This window comes from Eretmochelys imbricata, chromosome 3 (genome assembly GCF_965152235.1).
Source record: "Eretmochelys imbricata isolate rEreImb1 chromosome 3, rEreImb1.hap1, whole genome shotgun sequence".
In the NCBI taxonomy this organism is placed as follows: domain Eukaryota; kingdom Metazoa; phylum Chordata; order Testudines; family Cheloniidae; genus Eretmochelys; species Eretmochelys imbricata.
This window is the reverse complement of record NC_135574.1, coordinates 58,305,692-58,327,754: the sequence shown is the minus strand read 5'-3', so window position 1 is coordinate 58,327,754 and position 22,063 is coordinate 58,305,692. Positions and strand designations below refer to the sequence as shown.

Sequence of the window (22,063 nt, the reverse complement as noted above, 5' to 3'; positions counted from 1 at the left end):
TGTCTCACAAGAATTTTCGAAAATGTTTCCCATCCAAAATGGGACAGTCAAAATCTCAAATTTTCATGAACTGATAGCCCAATAAATAAATAAAAATTCAGATCAGGTCAATCAAAATGTTTCATTTCAATAATTTCAAAACATCTCATTTGTCTTTAATTTTAACATTTTTAGTATAGAAAATCTTAAAACCCATTTTAAGTTAAACAGTGCAGTCACATTCCAATGCATATTAGTTTTATGATACTAGAGAACTTGCATAAAATGTAATGGTCATGTACAGTGCTGGGGAAATACAGTACGTCAATATAAACACTAGAATGTGGTTGAAAGTAATTAAGAGTGTCCTAGTTAGTAACTTTGATCTGAGAATAACTGATTAATTTCTAAATGAGTTGATAGCAAACTAGACAAATGTAATATTGGTTAAACAATTACATACGTAAGTTTCTTTCCCACAAATATGATGACTTTATCTTTAGGCTTCATAGTATCAATGAAGTAGCGTGTGAAAGCTCTCTTTTCTTCTTCTGGGATAATAATAACTTTCTGCTCAACTGTATTTACTGCCTGTGAAATATGAAAAAATGATGTTAAGTAAAAAGAAATTCATTCTCACATTACAATACCTCAGGCCACAGACTTCAAAACTGATATACTTGATTGTGTCAATAAATGGTATCAGGAGAGAATCTTAAATATTCACTTCATAGGAAAATAGACTGTGTCAAACTCTAGAAAGATAAGTTTGCTATTTTTCTCTGAGCAGAACTGGGAAGAAACAAATTAACTAAGCTTCAGAGGGCAGGCACATGCTACTGAGCCAGTTACAGCCATGGGCCCTGTAAAACTAGGAGCTGTAGTTGCAGATCTTCACCCTAGTCATGTACCCTACAGGAAATTTCATATAGGGAATTCCTGCTCCTTCAGCAAAAGACCAGACAGGAGAGACACAGGGTAAAGGAAGGACCCTGGAGGGATATCTCTGCATTTATCAGAAAGAAGGCCCAGAATAGGAGACATCTGCAAAGAGCAGGAGCTGGCTGTTATGAAGCCTCAGCTACGGAAGGTTGTGAATCCCTAAGACAAAGGCTAAGTGAACACCCTGAGGAGCTTTGAGATCTTTTTGGTGCTTTGTTTTAAGTCTTTTTCTAAGTTAAGAAAAGTCCTGAGCAGAGGAACTGAAATAGTGAAGTTGTCTGGAGCATGATCTCATTGGGCTAGTGGATTAGTCCACAGGTTTACAGTCACTTAAACTCTGTGCTTCAGTTCTCTGTTTGTAAACTGGCATTGATAATACTTTCTCCTTTCTCTCTATTAGCTCTTTGGATTCTAAGCTCTTTGAAGCAGGGACTTTTCTTACTATGTATTTGCATAGTGACTAGCACATGCAAGTCCCAATCTAGTTTGGGTGCCAGTAGGCATGACATACTAATTAACAACAACAACTATGACAGAGGATGGGGAAAGGCGAACAGACTGGAAGGTAGCCAGGTGGTAATACAAAATTCACTTACTTTATTATAAAGGTTTATTGACAATCCTTTTTTTTTCTTCCCTTTTACTCTATGACTGTGCTATTATGATATTTACATGGTAACTAGAGAGCAAAATCTGCTAAACTGAGATCAGATATTGAGCTGCCTTTGTTGAACTTCTAAAAGAAGAAAGGGGGCTTCAATCATTAAAACAAAGTTGGCAGACCACTGAGGAAGACAGCTTTTTTGCATTGTAAAAGGAAGAGGGCTGAAAAAACTGCCTGGAAGCAGGAGGGAACTAGTGGAACCACATAAAGAACTGAACCAAGTCTTGTTCTGATGGATAAAATATCCAGATCCTGCCTAGGGTCTGATCTACAGAAGGTAAAGCTCATTGTCAGAATAACAAATCTGGTTGTGAAAGAAATACTAATTTCTTTATGGCACGACTGCATGCAGGCTGAAGCAGGGGTGAAACAGCATATGCACTATTTGAAAGTTTGATAAATTTCAGAACACCCATGCTGTTTAAAATTGTGAGTAAAATGCGTTTGAACAAATTTCTCATTAGTTATAGTGAAGTTATAAAACAGGAGTAAAAAGAACCCAAACATTTGCTGCTACATTTCAGTACAATGTTATTTCAATCTATAACCAGTCAGTCCAAAAATTAAAAATGCATCGTAGAAGCTCTTGGAAGATATAGCAACTATATGAGAGCTAATGACTCCTTTGGCATCAGGAAACAATGGGATTTATTTATTTATTTTTAAAGGCATCCAGTTGAGGCTTTCAATACTGGGGAAATAGTAGTACATCTTTCCCTCTTGCTTTTTGGCAGGGGCAGAGGGTAACTTTACATTTAGGGAGGTGGTATATGAATTTCTTCCTTGTTCTCCCAAATCAAACCTTGAATACATTTCACCCCAACCTAATATCTGATGCTACATCCAAATACATCTAAATACTCCAGTTTGATGTTTCTGCTAAAATGATAAGTTGACTTTTACATTCAGTTGACTTTTACATTTGTTAGGTTTCAAAGTCAATATAAAAATAGAGATAAGGGGGGAACTTTACACCTCTGAGAACTATGACAGGTTGTCTGTATACGCCAAGCAATACGTTTACATCTGTTTCACATTTTAAAGGTTATTTTTGTAACCAAAAGAGCTCAAATTTTTTTTTAAACACAAAAACTTCAATTCTGGATGAAAATTATATAGCATAATCAAAAAGGGCAATTACATAGCAATGTGTGGCTACATAATATTATACATGGGCCCTTGGCCATTAGGTAGATTTGGATGAAATATTTACTATTGAAGCTTATGGGTGGAGAAATACATTATTATTAACCAAATCAATGCTTCAGAGACTTCATAAAATTTATTTAATCATTTGTCCATTACCAAAGCTGAGACTAAATGCTCTTTGGCATGTCTCATTATATTTTTATCACAAAGTTCTTTTCTATTTACAGTTCTAAGATACATTCTGGGCTTTTACTGAAGCTTTTAAAATACCACTGATTTCTGCTTACTTGGAGCATGTTGTGAAAGACCAGACTGGATTATGCTTTTAACTAAATAAAGTATTATTTGAATGTTCCAAAACATTCAAAGTTATGTGCAACTACAAGGAGTAATGTGATTTTAAAAAAACCAACCTACCGCTAAATCAAGAGTGCCAACATATACGATCATAGGATCTTTCAAATACGATTTGGCAAGGCGGCGAACACCATCTGGCCAAGTAGCACTGGTGGGAGAGAAGAAAAACACATTTTAAAAGGCAAGAGGTCTCCAATACGTCTCTCATCCATCCCACACCCCAATACATTCCAGCAAGGTCTTACACCCACAATAGCTGTCATGCATATGTACTAACCTTAACAAGAAAAATTGGAATTGCTCATTTATGAGCATAAATTCAATCCACTTGGTATTACTGAAACCTGGTGGCATGATTTATACAACTGAAATGTTAAAAATCAATGGTTATAACTTATTTAGGAAGGACTGGAAGGGGAAAAGGAGAGGATGAGTGACACTCTGTCAAAAACGGCATTACCTGTTTCCGAGTTACTGATAACTCGGAAGAAAGTTATCTTGAAGGCTTCTGGATCAATGTCCTAACAGACAAAACACAAGATGGGGTACTAGCTGGTGTCTGCTACAGACCACAAAAATCACACTAGTGAAAATGAACACTTCCTTACATGCTTATCTACAATGTGCAGGAAAAAAAACATTTTGTGATCATGAGGGACTTCAATTTGAGTGACATATGCTGGAGGTCTCGTACTGCCAGAACTAAAACATTCTTGGAATTTCTAAACATTATAGATGATAGTGGATAACAGTGCCTTGGCTGTCTGTCCAGGCTCCTGTGTGGCGGCAGAGATGTTGGCTGTCTGTCCTAGGACTCCTCTGAGTCGGACAACGGTTCTGTCTGAAATAGCAGGCCCCAATCCGATGAATGGGGAAGGTGTACAACAAGAGCAGCAGTTCATCCTCAGGTGTAGGGATGTCTTGGAGAATAGACAGGCCCGAGAGAAGCAAGACTGTAGGTGACATAAATATAAAGGGAAGGCTAACCACCTTTAAATCCCTCCTGGCCAGAGGAAAAACCTTTTCACCTACAAAGGGTTAAGAAGCTAAAGATAACCTCGCTGGCACCTGACCAAAATGACCAATGAGGAGACAAGATACTTTCAAAGCTAGAGTGGTGGGGGGAACAAAGGGTTCTCTGTCTGTGTGTTGTCTTTTGCCGGGACCAGAGCAGGAATGAAGGTCAGAACTCCTGTGAAGGCTTAATAAGCAATCTAGTTAGATATGCATTAGATTCTGTTTTGTTTAAATGGCTGAGAAAATAAGCTGTGCTGAACAGACTGTATATTCCTGTTTTTGTGTCTTTTTGTAACTTAAGGTTTTGCCTAGAGGGATTCTCTATGTTTTGAATCTGATTACCCTGTAAGGTATTTACCATCCTGATTTTACAGAGGTGATTCTTACACTTTTTCTTCTATTAAAATTCTTCTTTTAAGAACCTGATTGCTTTTCCTTGTTCTTAAGATCCAAGGGTTTGGGACTGTGTTCACCTATGCAAACTGGTGAGGATTTTTATCAAGCCTTCCGCAGGAAAGGGGGTGTAGGGCTTGGGGGGGATTTTGGGGGGAAAAGAAGTTTCCAAGCGGGCTCTTTCCCAGTTATATTTTGTTAGACGCTTGGTGGTGGCAGCAATAAAGTCCAGGGACAAAAGGTAAAATAGTTTGTACCTTGGGGAAGTTTTAACCTAAGCTGGTAAAAATAGGCTTAGGGGGTTTTTCATGCAGGTTCCCTCATCTGTACCCTAGAGTTCAGAGCGGGGAAGGAACTTTGACAGTAGGTATGGCAGGAACATCCTCTGGTGTCAGGAACATCTCCATACATCCTGGAGTCTGTGGGTGCTCACTGAGACTCCAGAGGTACCTGGTTCAGTAGTCAGAGCCAACTGGTTTGCATTTTGGTGAGGCGGCAGCAACAGAGCATCCAGAACTGCAGTCGTAGAGGGAAGCTCTACGTGTCACCAGGTGGTAGGGATGGATCCCGCTTCTTCTTTACCTTACTCTTCAGCTGGGGGACCTTTGGTGGTGGTTCTGCTGGATCCACAAGCAACATCTTACCCAACCTGGCATGGCTCAGAGAGGGAATGTGTCTATATAAGTAGTCTGACGCGGGGATCTGCTCTTACGCCTATGAGCGTTTATTACGCTTGTTGTGGGCCTTCGATGCTGGCAGCTTCGTACCATAGCTCATGCTCAGAGGGACTCTACTGATCAGTAGAGACTGCTATACTGTGGGAGTGTGTGTGGGGTATCTCCCTGGCCAGGATCAGAGTGCATCCAGGGCCTTACTGCCTCTTCCTAAGGAACCTGTGGAGTTGGAGCTCACAGGTCTATAGTTCTGAGTGCGAAGGACTTACAGATGCTGCACTTCACCAAGATGTGCAGCTCACCCAGGCAGTATAGGCACCGTTGATGGTCAATGCTGATGAAAAAGGAATGAATGCAGAAGACAGTTCTTGATGCCTGGGATCCTGGGCATGGTCACTGGATAGCAAGGGGCTGTCCCCCTGAACTGGGGAGGGTTTACACTAAACTATGAAAAACAATCTATTTACACAAGTATACAACAACTCTCTTATCGAAATAAGAGTGAAGGAGGAATAGGGGTTTTGACTCAGGCCATGAAATGGTAAGAGGGAACTGGAGTGACATCGACCCGCACCACCCCATATACCCTCTGTCGGGAGCACAAGGAGACATACTGAGCATGTACAGGTCAACGGACGTTGCTTGGAGAAAACTTCCCGACTCAGCACATGCATCTATGTGTGGAATACACATGGGACCATCACTGGAAGAACAGATCATTCTGAACCAACCTTGGAAGCAGAGGAGGCACAACCTTGTGTGATCAGTTGCAAAGGTGCAAGCTGCCATGGATCTGCAGAGCTGAAGACAGTTCTTAATTGAGGTCCAAGAGCTCTCCTGAATTGCATGTACCAGACCTGACAGAGTCTAAGATATGGTAGGCCCTGGCTATCAGTGATGCCCCTATAAACTGTATCTTCCGTACAAGGGGTTAACATGGATTTTTTACCTTTTTACCTTTTTTAAGATCCAACTCCTGGTACAGAGCAAAGGCTGTCTGGGTGGAAGACAGGACTGCTTTGTAGGAATGTTCCTTAAGTAGTTAGTTGTGAAGGTACAGGAAGACTAGGATCACTTCTTGTTTCAGGTAAGGACCTTTGAGAACACCCTTAAGGTTAAAGAAAGGCTGAAGGGAAGCACTTGGTATTGGAAATGATCCTGGCCTATAGTGACATGTAGGTATTTCCTGCAGGATGGGTGTATCTTTATTTGGAAATAGGAATATTGTAGGTTGAGGGCTGAAAACCAATCCGCTTCCTCCAGTGAAGGATTTATAGCTGCCAGAGTCGTCATTATAAGCTTGAGACTTTACAAACTTGTCCTAGATACAAGATCAGTCTCCACACTGTCCTTTGGCACAAGGAAATATCTTGAGTAAAACCCTTTGCCCTTGTGAGGAGTAGGACCAGTTCTAACATTCTTAATCATAGAGAATATTTACTTTTCATCTCAAAGGCTTAGGAGAGGGGTCCGTTATGAGGAAGAGAGAAGGGGTCCGGAAGGGAGAGACTGATGTGAAATGGATGGTATAGCCTGTTGTGACCTCTATGACCCACTTGTCTGTAGTGATCCCACGCCAATCATGTTGGAAATGGGAAAAGGGGTCTTCAAAGGTGGGGAGGTGAGCAAATGGACAGCTGTAAAACCAGAGATGTGGGAGGATATGAACCTTGACCAACCCATCAACACTGCTGCTTTGAAGAGGACTGGGTTGTTGTAGAGGGCAGATGAGTGGCCCTTTCTCTCTCTCTCAGGAATGTATGTCTTTTTCTAGGGGTTTTGGTGGATCTTTGGAATTCAGAGAATTTAGCAGAATGCAATCTCTGGGCAGCTGGTGACCTACTAAATCTCTTATCATAGGTATGTATACGTCCAGGGATCTCAAAGGAGCCCTAGAGTCCTTCAGCGCGTATAAGGACTTGTCGATAGTCTTGGAGAAAAACTTCCAACCGTCAAAGGGGAAATCCTCAATAGCGTTCTGTACTTCCCTTGGAAACCCCAAGAGTTGGGGTTATGATGCCCTTAGCATAACAGCAGCTGTGGAGATGTACCTGGCAGCAGCGTCTACAGCATCCAAGGATACCCGAAGAGCAGTTCTGGCCAATAACTGGTACTCTGAAGTGATGGACTGGAATTGCTCCCTCTGTTCCTGTAGCAGATGTTCAATAAAGGCAGTTAAATCTACTATAGTTTGTAAAATTATATTTGACCATGATCCTGATAGTCCAGTCTTCACGTCTGTCTAGAAAAGTCCAGTCTTTAGTTTATCATATGGGATAGAAGTGGACAAGTGTTGCTTACCCACTCATTTACCATAGAAAAAACCCAGAGAGTCTTTAGGGGGAACCATTTACATGTTGGTGGAACAGTATTCGAATTGGCTAAGATAGTGTAATGCCTCATTAATGGATAAGGCCATCCTGGAGTTGTTGCTGACTGCAGGAGATCCAACAGTTTATGCTGTGAATCCTTGACTTCTGAGTGGAATGTGAAGAGTGTCAGCTACCCACTTTATGAGGTCTTGAAATTGACAGAAGAAGCCATCAGCTATGGAAGGTGGTGGAGGCATAACCACCTCGACTGGAGATGAGGATGAAGTGTGTTTGGTGGTTGGTCTCCTGCTCCTCAAACATCTCCTGTGAGGGACTGGTGGTGTCACTGACCGAGAAGGATCACAGGCAGGAAGCACAAAGTCTGAAGCCTGGAGACGTGGGCACAGTCTGGCACCCAAATGAAGCATAGGAGGGGGGAGGGGTTGTTCCCCCAGGAGACTAAACTATTAAACTCTTTACAATTAGATGATTCTTGTTCTGTAGAATGAAGTCAAAGCTGTGGACACTAAAGGTTCCAACCTGAACCATGCAGTGATGAGAAGGAATTGGAGAGGTGGTCAGACCATCCTGTCCTTTACCCCCACTGTTGCAGGAATGAGGGGAGCAAGGATGCCAGTGCAGACCAATGAATGCTACTTTCAAATTCTCTGGCTCCGGACGTATGGTGTGCATACGTAACCCACAGCAGAATACAATAGGGACCATCACTTGAAGATCAAGGTTGATTTTTAAGAAATCTTGGACACCAGGGAATTTCCAGAAGACTGGAAGAAATGTTGTGCCACTTTTTTTTTTTTAAAAAGGTAAATGGGATGACCCAGGTAATTGTAGGCCTGTCAGCCCGACAATGACCCCAGATAAGACAATGGAGCAGCTGATATGGGACTCAATTAGAAACAATAAAAGGAGGGTAATATAATTAATGCCAATCAACAACGGTTTATGAAAGCTAGATCCTGTCAAACTAACCTGATTTTGTTGTTGTTGAGAATACAAGTTTGATAAAGGTAATATCGTTGACATAATATACTTAAGATTCTGTAAGGCATTTGACTTGGTACCATATGACATTTTGCTTAAAAACTAGAAAGACAAAATTAACACTGCACACATGAAATGGATTAAAAGCTGGCTGATAGGTCTCAAAATGTAATTATGAAAGGGAAACTGGGTGTGTTTCTGGTGGAGACCCAAAGGGGATCCCATGCTTGGTCCTATGCTATAACTCTTTTGTCAATGACTGGCAAGAAAAAATCATCATTGATAACATTTACAGATGACACGAACTGGGGGAGTGGTAAATAACTAATCACAGAATCATAGAATATTGGGGTTGGAAGGGACCTCAGGAGGTCATCTAGTCCAACCCCCTGCTCAAAGCAGGACCGATCCCCGACTAAATCATCCCAACCAGGGCTTTGTCAAGCCTGACCTTAAAAACTTCTAGGAAAGGAGATTCCACCACCTCCCTAGGTAACGCATTCCAGTGTTTCACCATCCTCATAGTGAAAAAGATTTTCCTAATATCCAACCTAAATCTCCTGCACTGCAACTTGAGACCATTATTCCTTGTTCCGTCATCTGCTACCACTGAGAACAGTCTAGAGCCATCCTCTTTGGAACCCCCTTTCAGGTAGTTGAAAGCAGCTATCAAATCACCCCTCATTCTTCTCTTCCGCAGACTAAACAATCCCAGTTCCCTCAGCCTCTCCTCATAAGTCATGTGTTCCAGTCCCCTAATCATTTTTGTTGCCCTGCGCTGGACTTTCCAATTTTTCCACATCCTTCTTGTAGTGTGGGGCCAAAAACTGGACACAGTACTCCAGATGAGGCCTCACCAATGTCGAATAGAGGGGAACGATCACGTCCCTCAATCTCCTGGCAATGCCCCTACTTATACATCCCAAAATGCCATTGGCTTTCTTGGCAACAAGGGCACACTGTTGATTCATATCCAACTTCTCGCCCACTGTAACCCCAGGTCCTTTTCTGCAGAACTGCTGCCAAGCCATTCGGTCCCTAGTCTGTAGCGGTGCATTGGATTCTTCCGTCCTACGTGCAGGACTCTGCAATTGTCCTTTTTGAACCTCATCAGATTTCTTTTTGCCCAATCCTCCAATAATAAGATAGGTCACTGATAAAGAGAGATCCGGATCTCTTGGAAAGCTGGGATCAAGCAAACAGATTAATGTTTGAATGTGGCTTAATGCAAATGTATACATCCAGGAACAAAGAATGTAGGCTGTACTTACAGGATGGGGAATTTTATCCTGGAGTCAGTAATTCCGAAAAAGACTGGAGTTCTTGGTGGATAATCAGTTGAACATGAGCTCCCAGTGCAATGATGTGACTAAAGGGCTAATGCAATACTGGATGCATAAAGAATGGAATCTTGAATAGGATGGAGAAGTTATTTTACCTCTATGTTTGGTACTGGTGCGACCGCTGCTGAAACAGTGTGTCCAGTTCTGGTACCCACAATTCAAAAAGGATATTGACAAATTGGAGAGGGTTCAAAGAGCTATGAGAATGATTAAGGAATTAGAAAACATACTTTACAGTGGCAGACTAAGAACATAAGAATGGCCATACTGGGTCAGACCAATGGTCCATCTATTCCAATATCCGGTCTTCCAGCAGTGGCCAATGCCAGGTGCTTCAGAAGGAATTAACAGAACACGTAATCATCAAGTGATCCATCCCTTGTCATCCACTCCCAGCTTCCAGCAGACACCAGAGACACAATGCATAACCATCCATGACCATCTTGGCTAACAGCCATTAACAGACCTATCCTCCATGAATTTGTCTAATTCTTTGAACCACATTACACTTTTGGCCTTCACAACATCCCCTAGCAATGAGTTCCACAGGTTGACTGGCCATCGTGTGAAGTACTTGTTCCTTTTGTTTTAAACATGTTGCTTATTAATTTCATTGGGTGACCCGTTTCTTGTTTACTGCTTCACGTAAGACAACATTCTTATTCACTTTCTCCACGCCATTCACGATTTTATAGACCTCTATCATATCCCCTCTGTTGTCTTTTTTCCAAACTGAAAAGTCCCAGTCTTTTTACTCTCTCTTCATACGGAAGCGGTTCCATACCCTTCATCATTTTTGTTGCCCTTCTCTGTACCTTGTCCAATTCTAAAATATATTTTTTGAGATGGGGTGACTAGAATCAAGGAGCTTAATCAATTTAAGATTAACAAAAAGAAGATTAAAGGGTGATTTGACTACAGTCTACATAGGGAACAAATATTTAATATTGGTCTCCTCAATCTAACAGAGAAAGGTACAACATGATCCAATGGCTGGAAGCTTAAGCTAGACAAATTCAGACTGGAAAGAAGATGTACATTTTTCACAGTGAGAGTTATTAATCATTGGATCAATTTAGCAAAGGTCATGGTAGATTCTCCATTACTGACAATTTTTAAATTAAGATTTAATCTCTCTAAAAGGTATGCTTTAGGAATTATTTTGGGACAGGTATAGAGCCAGTGTTATTCATAAGGTCAAACGAGATGATCACAGTGTTTCCTTCTGGCTTATCACTTCATCTATGAACTGCAAGTATGTTTTTTAGTAGTATAACTACACACTTGCCTGTACTCTTAGCAAGAAACATGTGTTCTGAATTTTGCCTGTGTCCACTAGTAGGCCCAGCACTTTGGCTATGACTGAGCAGTGCACAACAGAGCTCCAGGGGGAGAAGAGGGGTCAGTCTGTAAAAGTGGCTCTGAACTCCCAAATCCTTAGCCAAATTTGCACTTTTCTGGGCACCCAGAATAAATCAGAGCACCTGAGGATTATACTGAAGTACACATATTGTACACAGTGTGGTAATTGTGTTTGTTCCAGAATATTGGAGACACAAGATAGGTGAGGTAATATCTGAAGAGCACCTCTGTGTAAGCTTGTTGCTCTCACCAACAGAAGTTGGTCCAATAATAGATATTACCTCATCCATCTTGTCTCTCTAAAGTATAAAGGCTGTTAACAGCCTTAAGGTGTTATTACAGTATCTGAAGATCTCTGAGGCAAAGAAAAATCCCAGCCATGTCCCCATTCTCCCTTTCACAAATCTTGGCTAGCCACAGACAGTGGGATAACACAGAAGCAGTCACGCTGGCTCTACATCAGAGGATTCTCCTACACTAGGGTTATCTTCCTGTGGCTAGTTATGGTGTGGCATGCATTGGCAAGAATTCACAGAACCAGGGGTTTGGTGGTTAGAGACTGAAAGGTTCATAGACTGATATTCATATTAATGTAAATATATAAAATAAGATTTATACTAACACTTGAGAGACAAAATAATTCACTCTGATGTATTTTGAACTATATCCCTGATAATCCTGGATCCTGTTAGGAAATGTATTATGTACTATGCAATCAGCAATCATAAACCTCTTTACATCTGCAAAGTCATCTTAAAACATTAAATATTTTCAAACACCTCTGAAGTACAGATTTTAGAATGCAGGTGGGGAAACAGACAGAGGCTGCAAAAGTTCATTCTATTATATAAATATGCTAAAGTTGTAATGAAGTATAGTTAATACCCTTGCTCCAAACCTCTCTTGGGCACACATGATTTGAATCTTTGCCCACAACTTCAAGAAATGAAGTAAAATTTCACTCTAAAACCATATTCCAATCTATATGAAAAGGTTACTAACCTGTACAGTAACTGGAATTAGAGATATTTTGTCCCTGGGGTGCTCCATTTTGACCTTGTGCTTTCAATCAGATTTCTGTCAGCAGTCTGTGGGGCTTCGCCCACACCCTACTCATCCTTATGCTCAGGACTGAGAGTATATAGGGAGAGACAGACTTGCCATTTCTCCAATTCATTCTCAGTCATGAATTCCAGCAGCAAGAACTCCAAATAGAGGGGAAGGGGAGTGCAAGTAGTGGAGCACCCATAGGGACAAAACATCTAGAACAGGGCGGGCAAACTTTTTGGCCTGAGGGCCGCATCAGGTTTCAGAAATTGTATGGAGGGCCGGTTAGGGGAGGCTGTGTCTCCCCAAACAGCCAGTCAAGGCCCAGCCCCGGCCCGCTATCCGACCCCCTCTGCTTTTCGCCTCCTGCCCCATACAACCCCCTGGGTTCCCTAACGGCCCCCCCCCAGGACTCCTACCCCATCCACCACTCCTGCACTGTGTCCCCTGCCCGGCCCTGGACCCCTCGCCCCTAACTGCCCTCTGCTGCCCCATCCAACCCCCCTCTCCTTCCTGACTGCCCCCCCCCGGATCCCTGCCCAATCCAACCCCCCCTTCTCCCTGACCACCCCGGACTCCCCACCCCTAACTGCCCCATCCAACCCTTCCCCTTCCTGATTCCCCCCCAAGGACCCCTGCTCCAACCAACCACCCCATCCAACCTCCCCTGACTGCCCCCGGAACCCCCACCCTTGACTGCCCCCCGCCACCCCATCCAACCCCTCCTCTCCTTCCTGGCTGCCCCCAGAACCCCTGCCCCCATTCAACCCCCCCATTCTCCACCCTCTGACCTCCCCAACCCCATCAACAAATTTTGATATCCCAAATTTTTTATGCAAAAACTGGATTCTTGGATCACTTTTAGAAATTCATTCAGTACTTAATACCAGAATTCTAGAATGGTCTCAACAACAAGGTTAAGAGGACATTCATTTAATTACCTATTGATAAACCTGCGGAACACAAAAGTACCAAGCACATATTTGCTGCAGACTGTCAGTTCCTATTCAATGTGATGTCCTCGTACACACTCTCTTAAGGATATCACAGTCTCAATTGAAGACTGCTGGAAAGGCGAGTCTGTGTATAGGAAAATCCAGTTTCTTCAATGACACTTACTACTTTATACCGGGGTGGACAAACTGTGGCCTCTGGGACAGATACAGCCAGCAGGCCATTTTAATCTGGCCCTCAAACTCCCACTGGGGAGCTCGGTCAGGGGCTGCTCCACATGGCTCCCAGAAGCAGCAGCATGGCCCCTCTCTGGCTCCTACGCGTAGGGGCAGCCATGGGGGTTCCACTCTGCACCCTGCCCCAAGAGCTGTCGCAGCAGCTTACATTGGCCAGGAACCGCAGCCAATGGGAGCTGCGGGGGCGGTGCCTGCAGATGGGGCAGCGTGCAGAACTGTCTGGTTGTGCCTTTGCATAGGACCCGGAAAAGGGACATGCCGCTGCTTCCAGGAGCCGCTTGAGGTAAACACCACCTGAAGCCTGCACCCCTTCCCGCACCCCAGCCCTGATCCCTCTCCCGCCCTCTGAACCTATCGGTCCCAGGACGGAGCACCCTCCTACACCCCAAACTCCTCATCCCCAGCCCTACCCCAGAGTCCACAGCCAGAGCCCTCCACCCCAAAACCAATTTTGTGAGTATTCATGGCCCGCCATACAACTTTTATTCCCAGATGTGGCCCTCAGGCCAAAAAGTTTGCACACCCCTGCTTTATATCCTAAGGCTGTAGTGCACAACTTCTGGGTAAGCAGTCCAATGTTTTCTGTGGCCCTCTGGTGGTATTTCAGTTCTGCAGAATTTAAATTTTACTTAAGAATGGTTTCTTCCACATGACTGCAAAGAAAAACTTTGCTAATCAAAAGGTTTTCTTCAGATAGCATATACTCTAGGTGAAAACAAATGCTTTAACACAAGTGTAAACTACCTTCATTTCTCTCACCAGGTAGTCACTCCAGCATGTAACATTAACAGTTTAAACAAAATTTAGTTTACTCCCAACTCATCCTAGCTGAAATATCCAAGCAAATTGGATATAACTGAAAACTAGTCGAGACCCAGTGGATGCGTTGTGCAATGTAGGGAACATCCATGTTATTGTCAAGTTTGTGCTCTCTCTGGTGTTCAGCAACATAGCAAGAGCAGACTCAGGGCATAAGAAGCAGAGAATAGAAAGCTCTTGTTGCTAGCTAAGATGATCTGCGATTCCAGCAGCAATGGGAGTAAGAACAGTCACCATCATCTCTGCCATCCCTACCATCTCATGGGACCTAGGCCTTCATCACCCTGATACTGAGAGATGTCCTGACCAGACCAGGACAGAGAGGACTCAGGTATCACCACCATCTCTACTGAATCCAGCTGAATCCCAACCACTACCTGGAATGAAATGAAGATAGACTTTAACAGCAATGGCAGCTCTAGTTCATCTCAGCTAACTTTTTCTTTTCTCCAAAAGTACAGTTACCACCATCCAAGAGACTATCAAACAAGGAGTTGTTTTCCTTCTAAAACTCTCTCCAGCTAAAGGGAAAAAGGATGTTAAAATAAAAGCCTTAATGTTTTACATTTCAATTACATTAACTGTTTTTCTTTCTTTTCTGTATCTTTAATATAAGGTTGAAAAGATTTTTAATGGTGTTTGTGCCATGGTACTAAGCAGACTCAGGTCTCTGTATACCAAACCCCACTGTTTAGTGTTGGATAGTGACAGGGTTATGTTAACACCTTTGGCCCATTTATTCCATCTCACTCAATACCAGAGTTCTCAAAAAGTGAGTGACAGTTCTATTTAGAGTGCAAGGATCAAAAATCTTTAAAGTTTGAGCTTTGGCTAAGAGACTTTCAAGGTAAACAAGACTTGTAAGTTACTTGCAGACGCATTTTTCACCTGACCCCAAAGAGATGTCAGATTCAGTTAGAACCAACTGATTTACTAAGCTTCAGTCCAAATGTCATGAAGGAAACAATGAATTTCTATAAATTCTTTCCACGTGACTTAGTTAGTTATACAAAAGAGCTTCTCTGAAGTACTTATTTATGAAAAAGATCTATGCACTGGAACAAATCAAAACGCCACACACTGAACAATGGTAAGTCTCCATTTCATCGTGTGCACAACCACTTCTAAGTCAGACATCAAGAATTTGGTTTCAAAGCAGTGCCAGTCTTCCCGTTGATATGCCTTCCCCTGAAGCCCCCAAAGTATACATTCAGTTATGCAGTGCATACTTTCAGCATTATTATTTTTTACTGACTAAATCCTATGTAAAATTATTTACAGCTTTTGGAATCTTGTTAGGTTACCATGAAGTCCTCTGTGTTACAAAGATTCCGCATCAGTGCCCTCCATGATAAAATATTTTCTTTCTGAAGTCAAATATTGGAGAAGAATGAGACTTACCACTGAAGACCATTGGGATAGCTAAGGGGTAAGGGAGACTGATATAAGCAGAGTGCATACTCGTATACACACAGAGCAGCAGCTGGCAATCTGCAGTGGATATGTGCATCACAAGCTTGCGAAAACAAACAGATAAAAAATTAAAATTTCACATTACTGGTGTACTGAATGTCTCTCCTAGCCTACCTGGAGACATACAGAACATAATTAATTAGTTAAAAAAATCCAAATGTGCAGGCTTTCTTTAAATACCCTCAAATTCTTCAGTCCAAGATTTATCACTGATTAAGTTGGACAGACAGGCCTATGGGAGTTCTTCAATCTATTAAGTCTGAAGTCTAAGACGCAAGTAGTTACCAATTATTATCCAACTAGTCAATATCCAAGAGTATCTGAAAATTCTCATGAAACTGAATTCAATAAAAAGTAACCTATTTGACATCAAGAGGATAAATCAAAATGATTATAGCAGGTATCCACTGTCCCATAAAGATGAGCACAGTAATTATTTAGGAGCTTTATATTAAAAAGAGCTAACATGAACCGTTAAAACTAAGTATAACTATACATGTTTACAATGACACCAACCTTAATTCTAAACTACTGAAAACATTTACATACCTAGTCATGACTGTTTGTCTGTCAGGGCGTACATCTAGTAAGATCTTCATTATTTGAGGTTCAAATCCCATATCCAACATCCTATCAGCTTCATCTAAAACCTGTGCAAAACAAGGTTAGTGCCTATGATTCTTCAGTTAAGTTTTCAGCAAGACACTACACCACAGACTTTCCTTAAGAGGTACAGTATTTCTCACTCAATCCTTAAAACCCATTTTAGAATCTACTTATTTCCATTCCAGAAACTATTAACTCCTTTTCGAGTTTTCACCTTCTAAATTGTTTCTGGTGCTACTCCTTGATGAGGCAGCAAACCTGGTATATTTCTAGACAGGAAAATTCTCTGAGAAAAATGCTTTTAACCATACCCCCAAGACCAAAGCCAGAGAACACCAGGATTTTGAATAGTTTTCACTTGCCTATATTTCCCTCCTCCCCCCAGTTTGTTTGGCATATAAATTCAAACAGAAGTTTTGATTATGTAACAGAAAACAGTAAAAACAACAACCCTGCAACTATTTCAATCAAGAGGGCTTCTTCAGAAACTTTAAAGTGAAGTTTCCTATTTTACTTGTTAGAGCTTTTCTATGCCAGTACAGAAATACTAATTTTGTCCTTCACAACGAGCAGAAAGACATATCACAACATTTGCAAGGGGCCTATCAGTTCTCAGAGCTCAGCCTTCTCTTAACCACTAGGTAAAGTGCACTTGACCACTGCTTGATCCTTCCTAGTACTCCTGAAAAATTAATAGTCTTTGAGGCCTAAGTCTCTGAGTCAGAACTCATAATGGCCAAACAATGGTCAAACCATGTCATCTGCAATGAGTCAAGGCTACAAAGTAATATCCTAATTACAGTGAAAGAATGGTACTTGGAGCTGGAAGTTAGGTGTGATTCCTCACAGAAAAACAAAGAGGCCTTACACCTTGGACATATGGCTAGCTGACCATTGTTTGAGCCCTAGAGATCTTCTGCCACACACAAGTGAAACTGATGATCCTACACAGGGCAATGTGGTAAGTACTCATTGGATATCTTTGACTTTCAAAGACTTGGAAAGCTTTTATAATCTCCTGGCCCTTAACCATCTAATCTGCTCTGGAAACAGAGACCTGATAGGTTTTTTAAGTGTTGCACTGAACTAAGATCCTTTAGGGATACACCCCCTACCATGGGAATTGGAATTAGTTTGACCAACTGAGAAGTGACTTCATCTACCTAACAACTTGCTTTTAAAATACCTTCCTTGGAAAGAGGTCACAAGATTTTCAATTCATTGGAATGGTTTTGTAATCTGAGTCCCACTCATGATCCACTCCATTCTGACATGTAGCACAAGTGTGAGAATTTCAGAATCCTATACAAAATTTAAAAATATTAAGCCAACCAGAACCAGGTCCACTGGACTTTCCTCCTTTAATTTTCAGGTTTGAGTTATAGGGTCAGTTATATAGGTTAAAAAAAAAAATTAAGGCCAAATTCTGTCTTCTCTTATACTGGAAGATCAGAGATTTTCTGGCCATCCCCTTGATTATCCTCATCCCTGTTTTCTCCTTTTTGGACATCCTAGTCCAGTTGTGACTCATCAAAACTGCAGTGCCATTGGAATCCCCTGAAACGTAAGTATGAACATAATAATCCCTCATCTGAGGGGCTGAGGAAGGGAATTCAATCTTCTGATTAACGCTTCACGTCCAAAAGACTTAATTAAGGTTGTTCTTCGTTAATTATACACTCCATCGGAATATGTAAAGGCTAGAACCTCTATTGTGGGTTACAGAGAGCAGCTAGCGCTTTGTATATGAGAGTGTCCTTCCTGATAGGACAGACGGTACTTCCTTGGCTAGGAAACGAACTATTCCGGTAGCTGGAGGAAGGGGAGAGAACATATGAAAAGCCATACTGGATCAGACCAGTGGTCTGTCTAAGGTCAATATCCGATCTCCCAGATAGGATAACCAGCCCCCTGTTAATGTTTCTTCCAAACCCCCAACAGTTGGATACCTGTTTATTCCCTTAAGTGATATTAAATCTTATCCTTAACAAAACTTTAATATTCACTACACCACCTTCTGGACATTCTTTCTATCCATAGAAAGGTCCACTCCTTTTTTGAATACAACAAAGATCTTTGTCGAAGTTATACCTTGTGGTAAAGAGTTCACAGGCCAGTTGGGCACTGTGTGAGAAGTCTCAACTTTTATCAGTTTTAAATGTGGCTCTTCTATTTTACTATGTTTCCTTGTTCTTGTATTCTGAGAGAGGGTAAATAGGAGAACTTGAATTGAACAGGGAAGGTAACTAACTAATCTGTATACTTTTGTGTCCTCTTTTTGTCTTCTCTCTATAGGTTTCTTTGATGTTCCTAATCATTCTCATCATAGGTCTCTAAATTAGGAAGGAGGGGGAGGCACTGATTGGTGGGGCTGCTAGTGGGTGGGAGGCGCTGCGGAGCTGCTGACATATCACTGTCTCTCTTTTGCAATGTACATTGGTAAATTCTGGCTCCTGCTCAGGCTGGCTACCCCTGCTCTTACACATAGTGGGGTGGGGAGGGGGCGAAGAGGGAGAGAAGAGGACAAATACACAGGTGAAAATTTTAAAACAAGATCTCAGTTTTGGGTCCAACTTTAGACACTTATGGACTGGAGTAGAGGGTGTGCAGCACTTCCGGGGGGAAAAACAAAAGTCAATCTACTGGTACCTAAAAAAAGTTGATCACTTTCAAAATTCAGTCCTCTGTGCATGTCTCCCATCTACTGGAAAAGTGGAACTATACCTAAGTGTCTGGACTAACAACTGAAGTTCAAGAGAACCATTTTCTCCCTTTGTATGCGATTCAGAAAGATCATGGTTAGGGCCCTTTGGTTAACATGTAACGTAATTATCGAGCTATTTTCAGCACGTATAGCCTTTTGTTCTATTTCTAGCCAGCACCACATCCTTTATTTTCTAATGACAGCAAAAGTGCATGAGACTGAATATAATATTTAGCTGCTAGTGCACTAAAAACTAGCAATTCTTTTCTTTACTACAGAAAGGAGAGAGGAAAAAAAAAACAAACAAAAATTAAACAAAAACCTTCTCCAGTACGACTTTTCTTCCCCCAAGCAGGCACCTTCGTTCCTAACTTACAATCAAATAAGGCTACTCTCTAGTTCCACTACTATTCTCTTTCTTAGCTGGTCAAAATCCTGGTGATGCTCATCTCTCTCTTTGCTGTCTATTACCATCCTTACATATTTGGGGTCTGCAAGTCCACTATTATTTCTAAAACTGGAGTATAGGCAAGTACTGGCATCAGGGGAGGCATGCTATGATACTTTACCAGGTGCTCAGGACTGGATCTTCTTACCAGTCCTAGTTTACTCATTAAAGTATTTCATAGGATTCACCTGAGAAAGGGCCAGTTTAAACTGCTATCCCCCCTAGTGATTAACCAGTGTCCTCAGGGTTAAAAGGCCACTGACAATTGGTAAACCTGAGAGAACAGAGTACCTATAGGAGTGGTTCTTAACCTGCAGCCCAATCAGCACACAGCTGCGGCCCATGTGACATCCTCAAGGCCATGTGTGGATGCGGCCCACGTAACAGAGAGAGCTGCATTTGCGGCCCACAATGGTAAATAGGTTGAGAACCACTGACCTATAGTATTAAAAAGATGACTGTACAAAAAAGTAAAGGGTAATAAGGACATTATGCACTGAAGTAATCTAACCAATTTCTTACTTAACTTAACACATACCACACAACAGAACCACTAACACAGGAACTTATCCTTGCAACAAAGCCCGTTGCCAATTGTGCCCACATATCTATTCAGGGGACACCATCACAGGGCCTAATAACATCAGCCACACTATCAGAGGCTCGTTCACCTGCACATCCACCAATGTGATATATGCCATCATGTGCCAACAATTCCCCTCTGCCATGTATATTGGTCAGACTGGACAGTCTCTACGTAAAAGAATAAATGGACACAAATCAGATGTCAAGAATTATAACATTCATAAACCAGTCGGAGAACACTTCAATCTCTCTGGTCACGCAATCACAGACATGAAGGTCGCTATCTTAAAACAAAAAAACTTCAAATCCAGACTCCAGTGAGAAACTGCTGAATTGGAATTCATTTGCAAATTGGATACTATTAATTTAGGCTTAAATAGAGACTGGGAGTGGCTAAGTCATTATGCAAGGTAGCCTATTTCCCCCTGTTTTTTCCTACCCCCCCCCCAGATGTTCTGGTTTAACTTGGATTTAAACTTGGAGAGTGGTCAGTTTGGATGAGCTATTACCAGCAGGAGAGTGAGTTTGTGTGTGTGGTTTTTGGGAGGGGGGTGAGGGGGTGAGAGAACCTGGATTTGTGCAGGAAATGGCCCAACTTGATTATCATGCACATTGTGTAAAGAGTTTTCACTTTGGATGGGCTATCACCAGCAGGAGAGTGAATTTGTGTGGGGGGGTGGAGGGTGAGAAAACCTGGATTTGTGCTGGAAATGGCCCAACCTGATGATCACTTTAGATAAGCTATTACCAGCAGGACAGTGGGGTGGGAGGAGGTATTGTTTCATATTCTCTGTGTGTATATAAAGTCTGCTGCAGTTTCCACGGTATGCATCCGATGAAGTGAGCTGTAGCTCACGAAAGCTCATGCTCAAATAAATTGGTTAGTCTCTAAGGTGCCACAAGTACTCCTTTTCTTTTTGCGAATACAGACTAACACGGCTGTTACTCTGAAACCTTACTTAACTTTATGTCCTGAAGTCAGACTGGTAGCTTACTACTTGTAAAAAATGGCCAGGAAGACTTACGGCTTTCAGTACATGATACTATTACATCACAATAGCTATCTAAAGAAAGTTTTTCTTCAAGTGACCTTTAGAAACGTGAGCCACAAGCTATTTTCCATTTTATGAAAACTGATTACATGTACCAGGAGTCTAGTTATCCCAGGGTGGTGTCAGTGTCTTCAGCAGAGATACTCAGTTTACAGTACTAAGATTTTCAGATTTTAGCCTTAAAAAAACACCTCAATTCAATTAAAATTTAATTAAAAAAACAAACCAAAAAACAAACCAAAGACTTGCTTCAGATTAATCCACTTCTACCTCAATAAGTGCATTACTTTTCAATGTTGACTACTTGCCAAGTAGGTTATGCTCTTCAGATTTATGAAGTTGTTCATTTGAAGGTCATTCAGTCTACCAGGAGTAGCAATAACAATATCCACACCTTTGGTAACCATGTTTATCTGTCCTTTTCGGTCCCCACCACCATATATGCAAATACTAAAAAAAAAAAAAAAAAAAAAAAGTTTTCCAGAAGTTGAGTATAGTTCAATTAAAATCAATCTTTCAAAATTGAAAACAATACCATCACCATTGTCCAATAATATTTGAAGAGGTTTTTTGTATGAAGCTATCAAGAGGAAAGATTACAGTCACAGAATAGATCAAAAAGCACAAATGATTGATTTACATTTTCTACTTTAAATGAATATTTGTTATTTTACATTATCTGCCACAATTAATGTTTTTTAAGTTCAGATACACTAAGCAGGACAATAACAATAAAATTGTCACTGAGAAGCTGACTACATTAAACCACATCACTAACAATTTGTCACTGAATGTGCTGCTTCAGTTTCTCATCTCATATCCAGACAAGCATAAAGAGAAGCCGAATGATTTGTTAAAAGTACAGATAAAAAAACACCAAGAGGTAGCGGTAGGCCAAACTAATGACAAAAGCCCACGGAGTAGGTATGAAAAAGGATTTTAGGC

General features: G+C 41.5%; 1 protein-coding gene across 5 annotated transcripts in view; it reads right to left on the bottom strand.

Annotated features, from left to right (window-relative positions):
• Positions 1-22,063, bottom strand: part of DDX43 (DEAD-box helicase 43) — a 64,271-nt gene that overhangs the window by 28,746 nt on the left and 13,462 nt on the right. For all 5 annotated transcript variants that reach the window (XR_013345580.1, XR_013345581.1, XM_077812687.1 and 2 more), the window contains 4 exons: positions 21,427-21,568; positions 16,273-16,373; positions 3,152-3,239; positions 443-570 (listed from right to left, as the gene is read on the bottom strand). Coding sequence is in view for 3 of the 5 variants with exons in the window: in XM_077812687.1 (XP_077668813.1) it covers positions 443-570; positions 3,152-3,239; positions 16,273-16,373; positions 21,427-21,568 (459 nt within the window). In the remaining 2 variants the exon portion in view is untranslated. The remainder of the gene's footprint in view (positions 1-442; positions 571-3,151; positions 3,240-16,272; positions 16,374-21,426; positions 21,569-22,063) is intronic.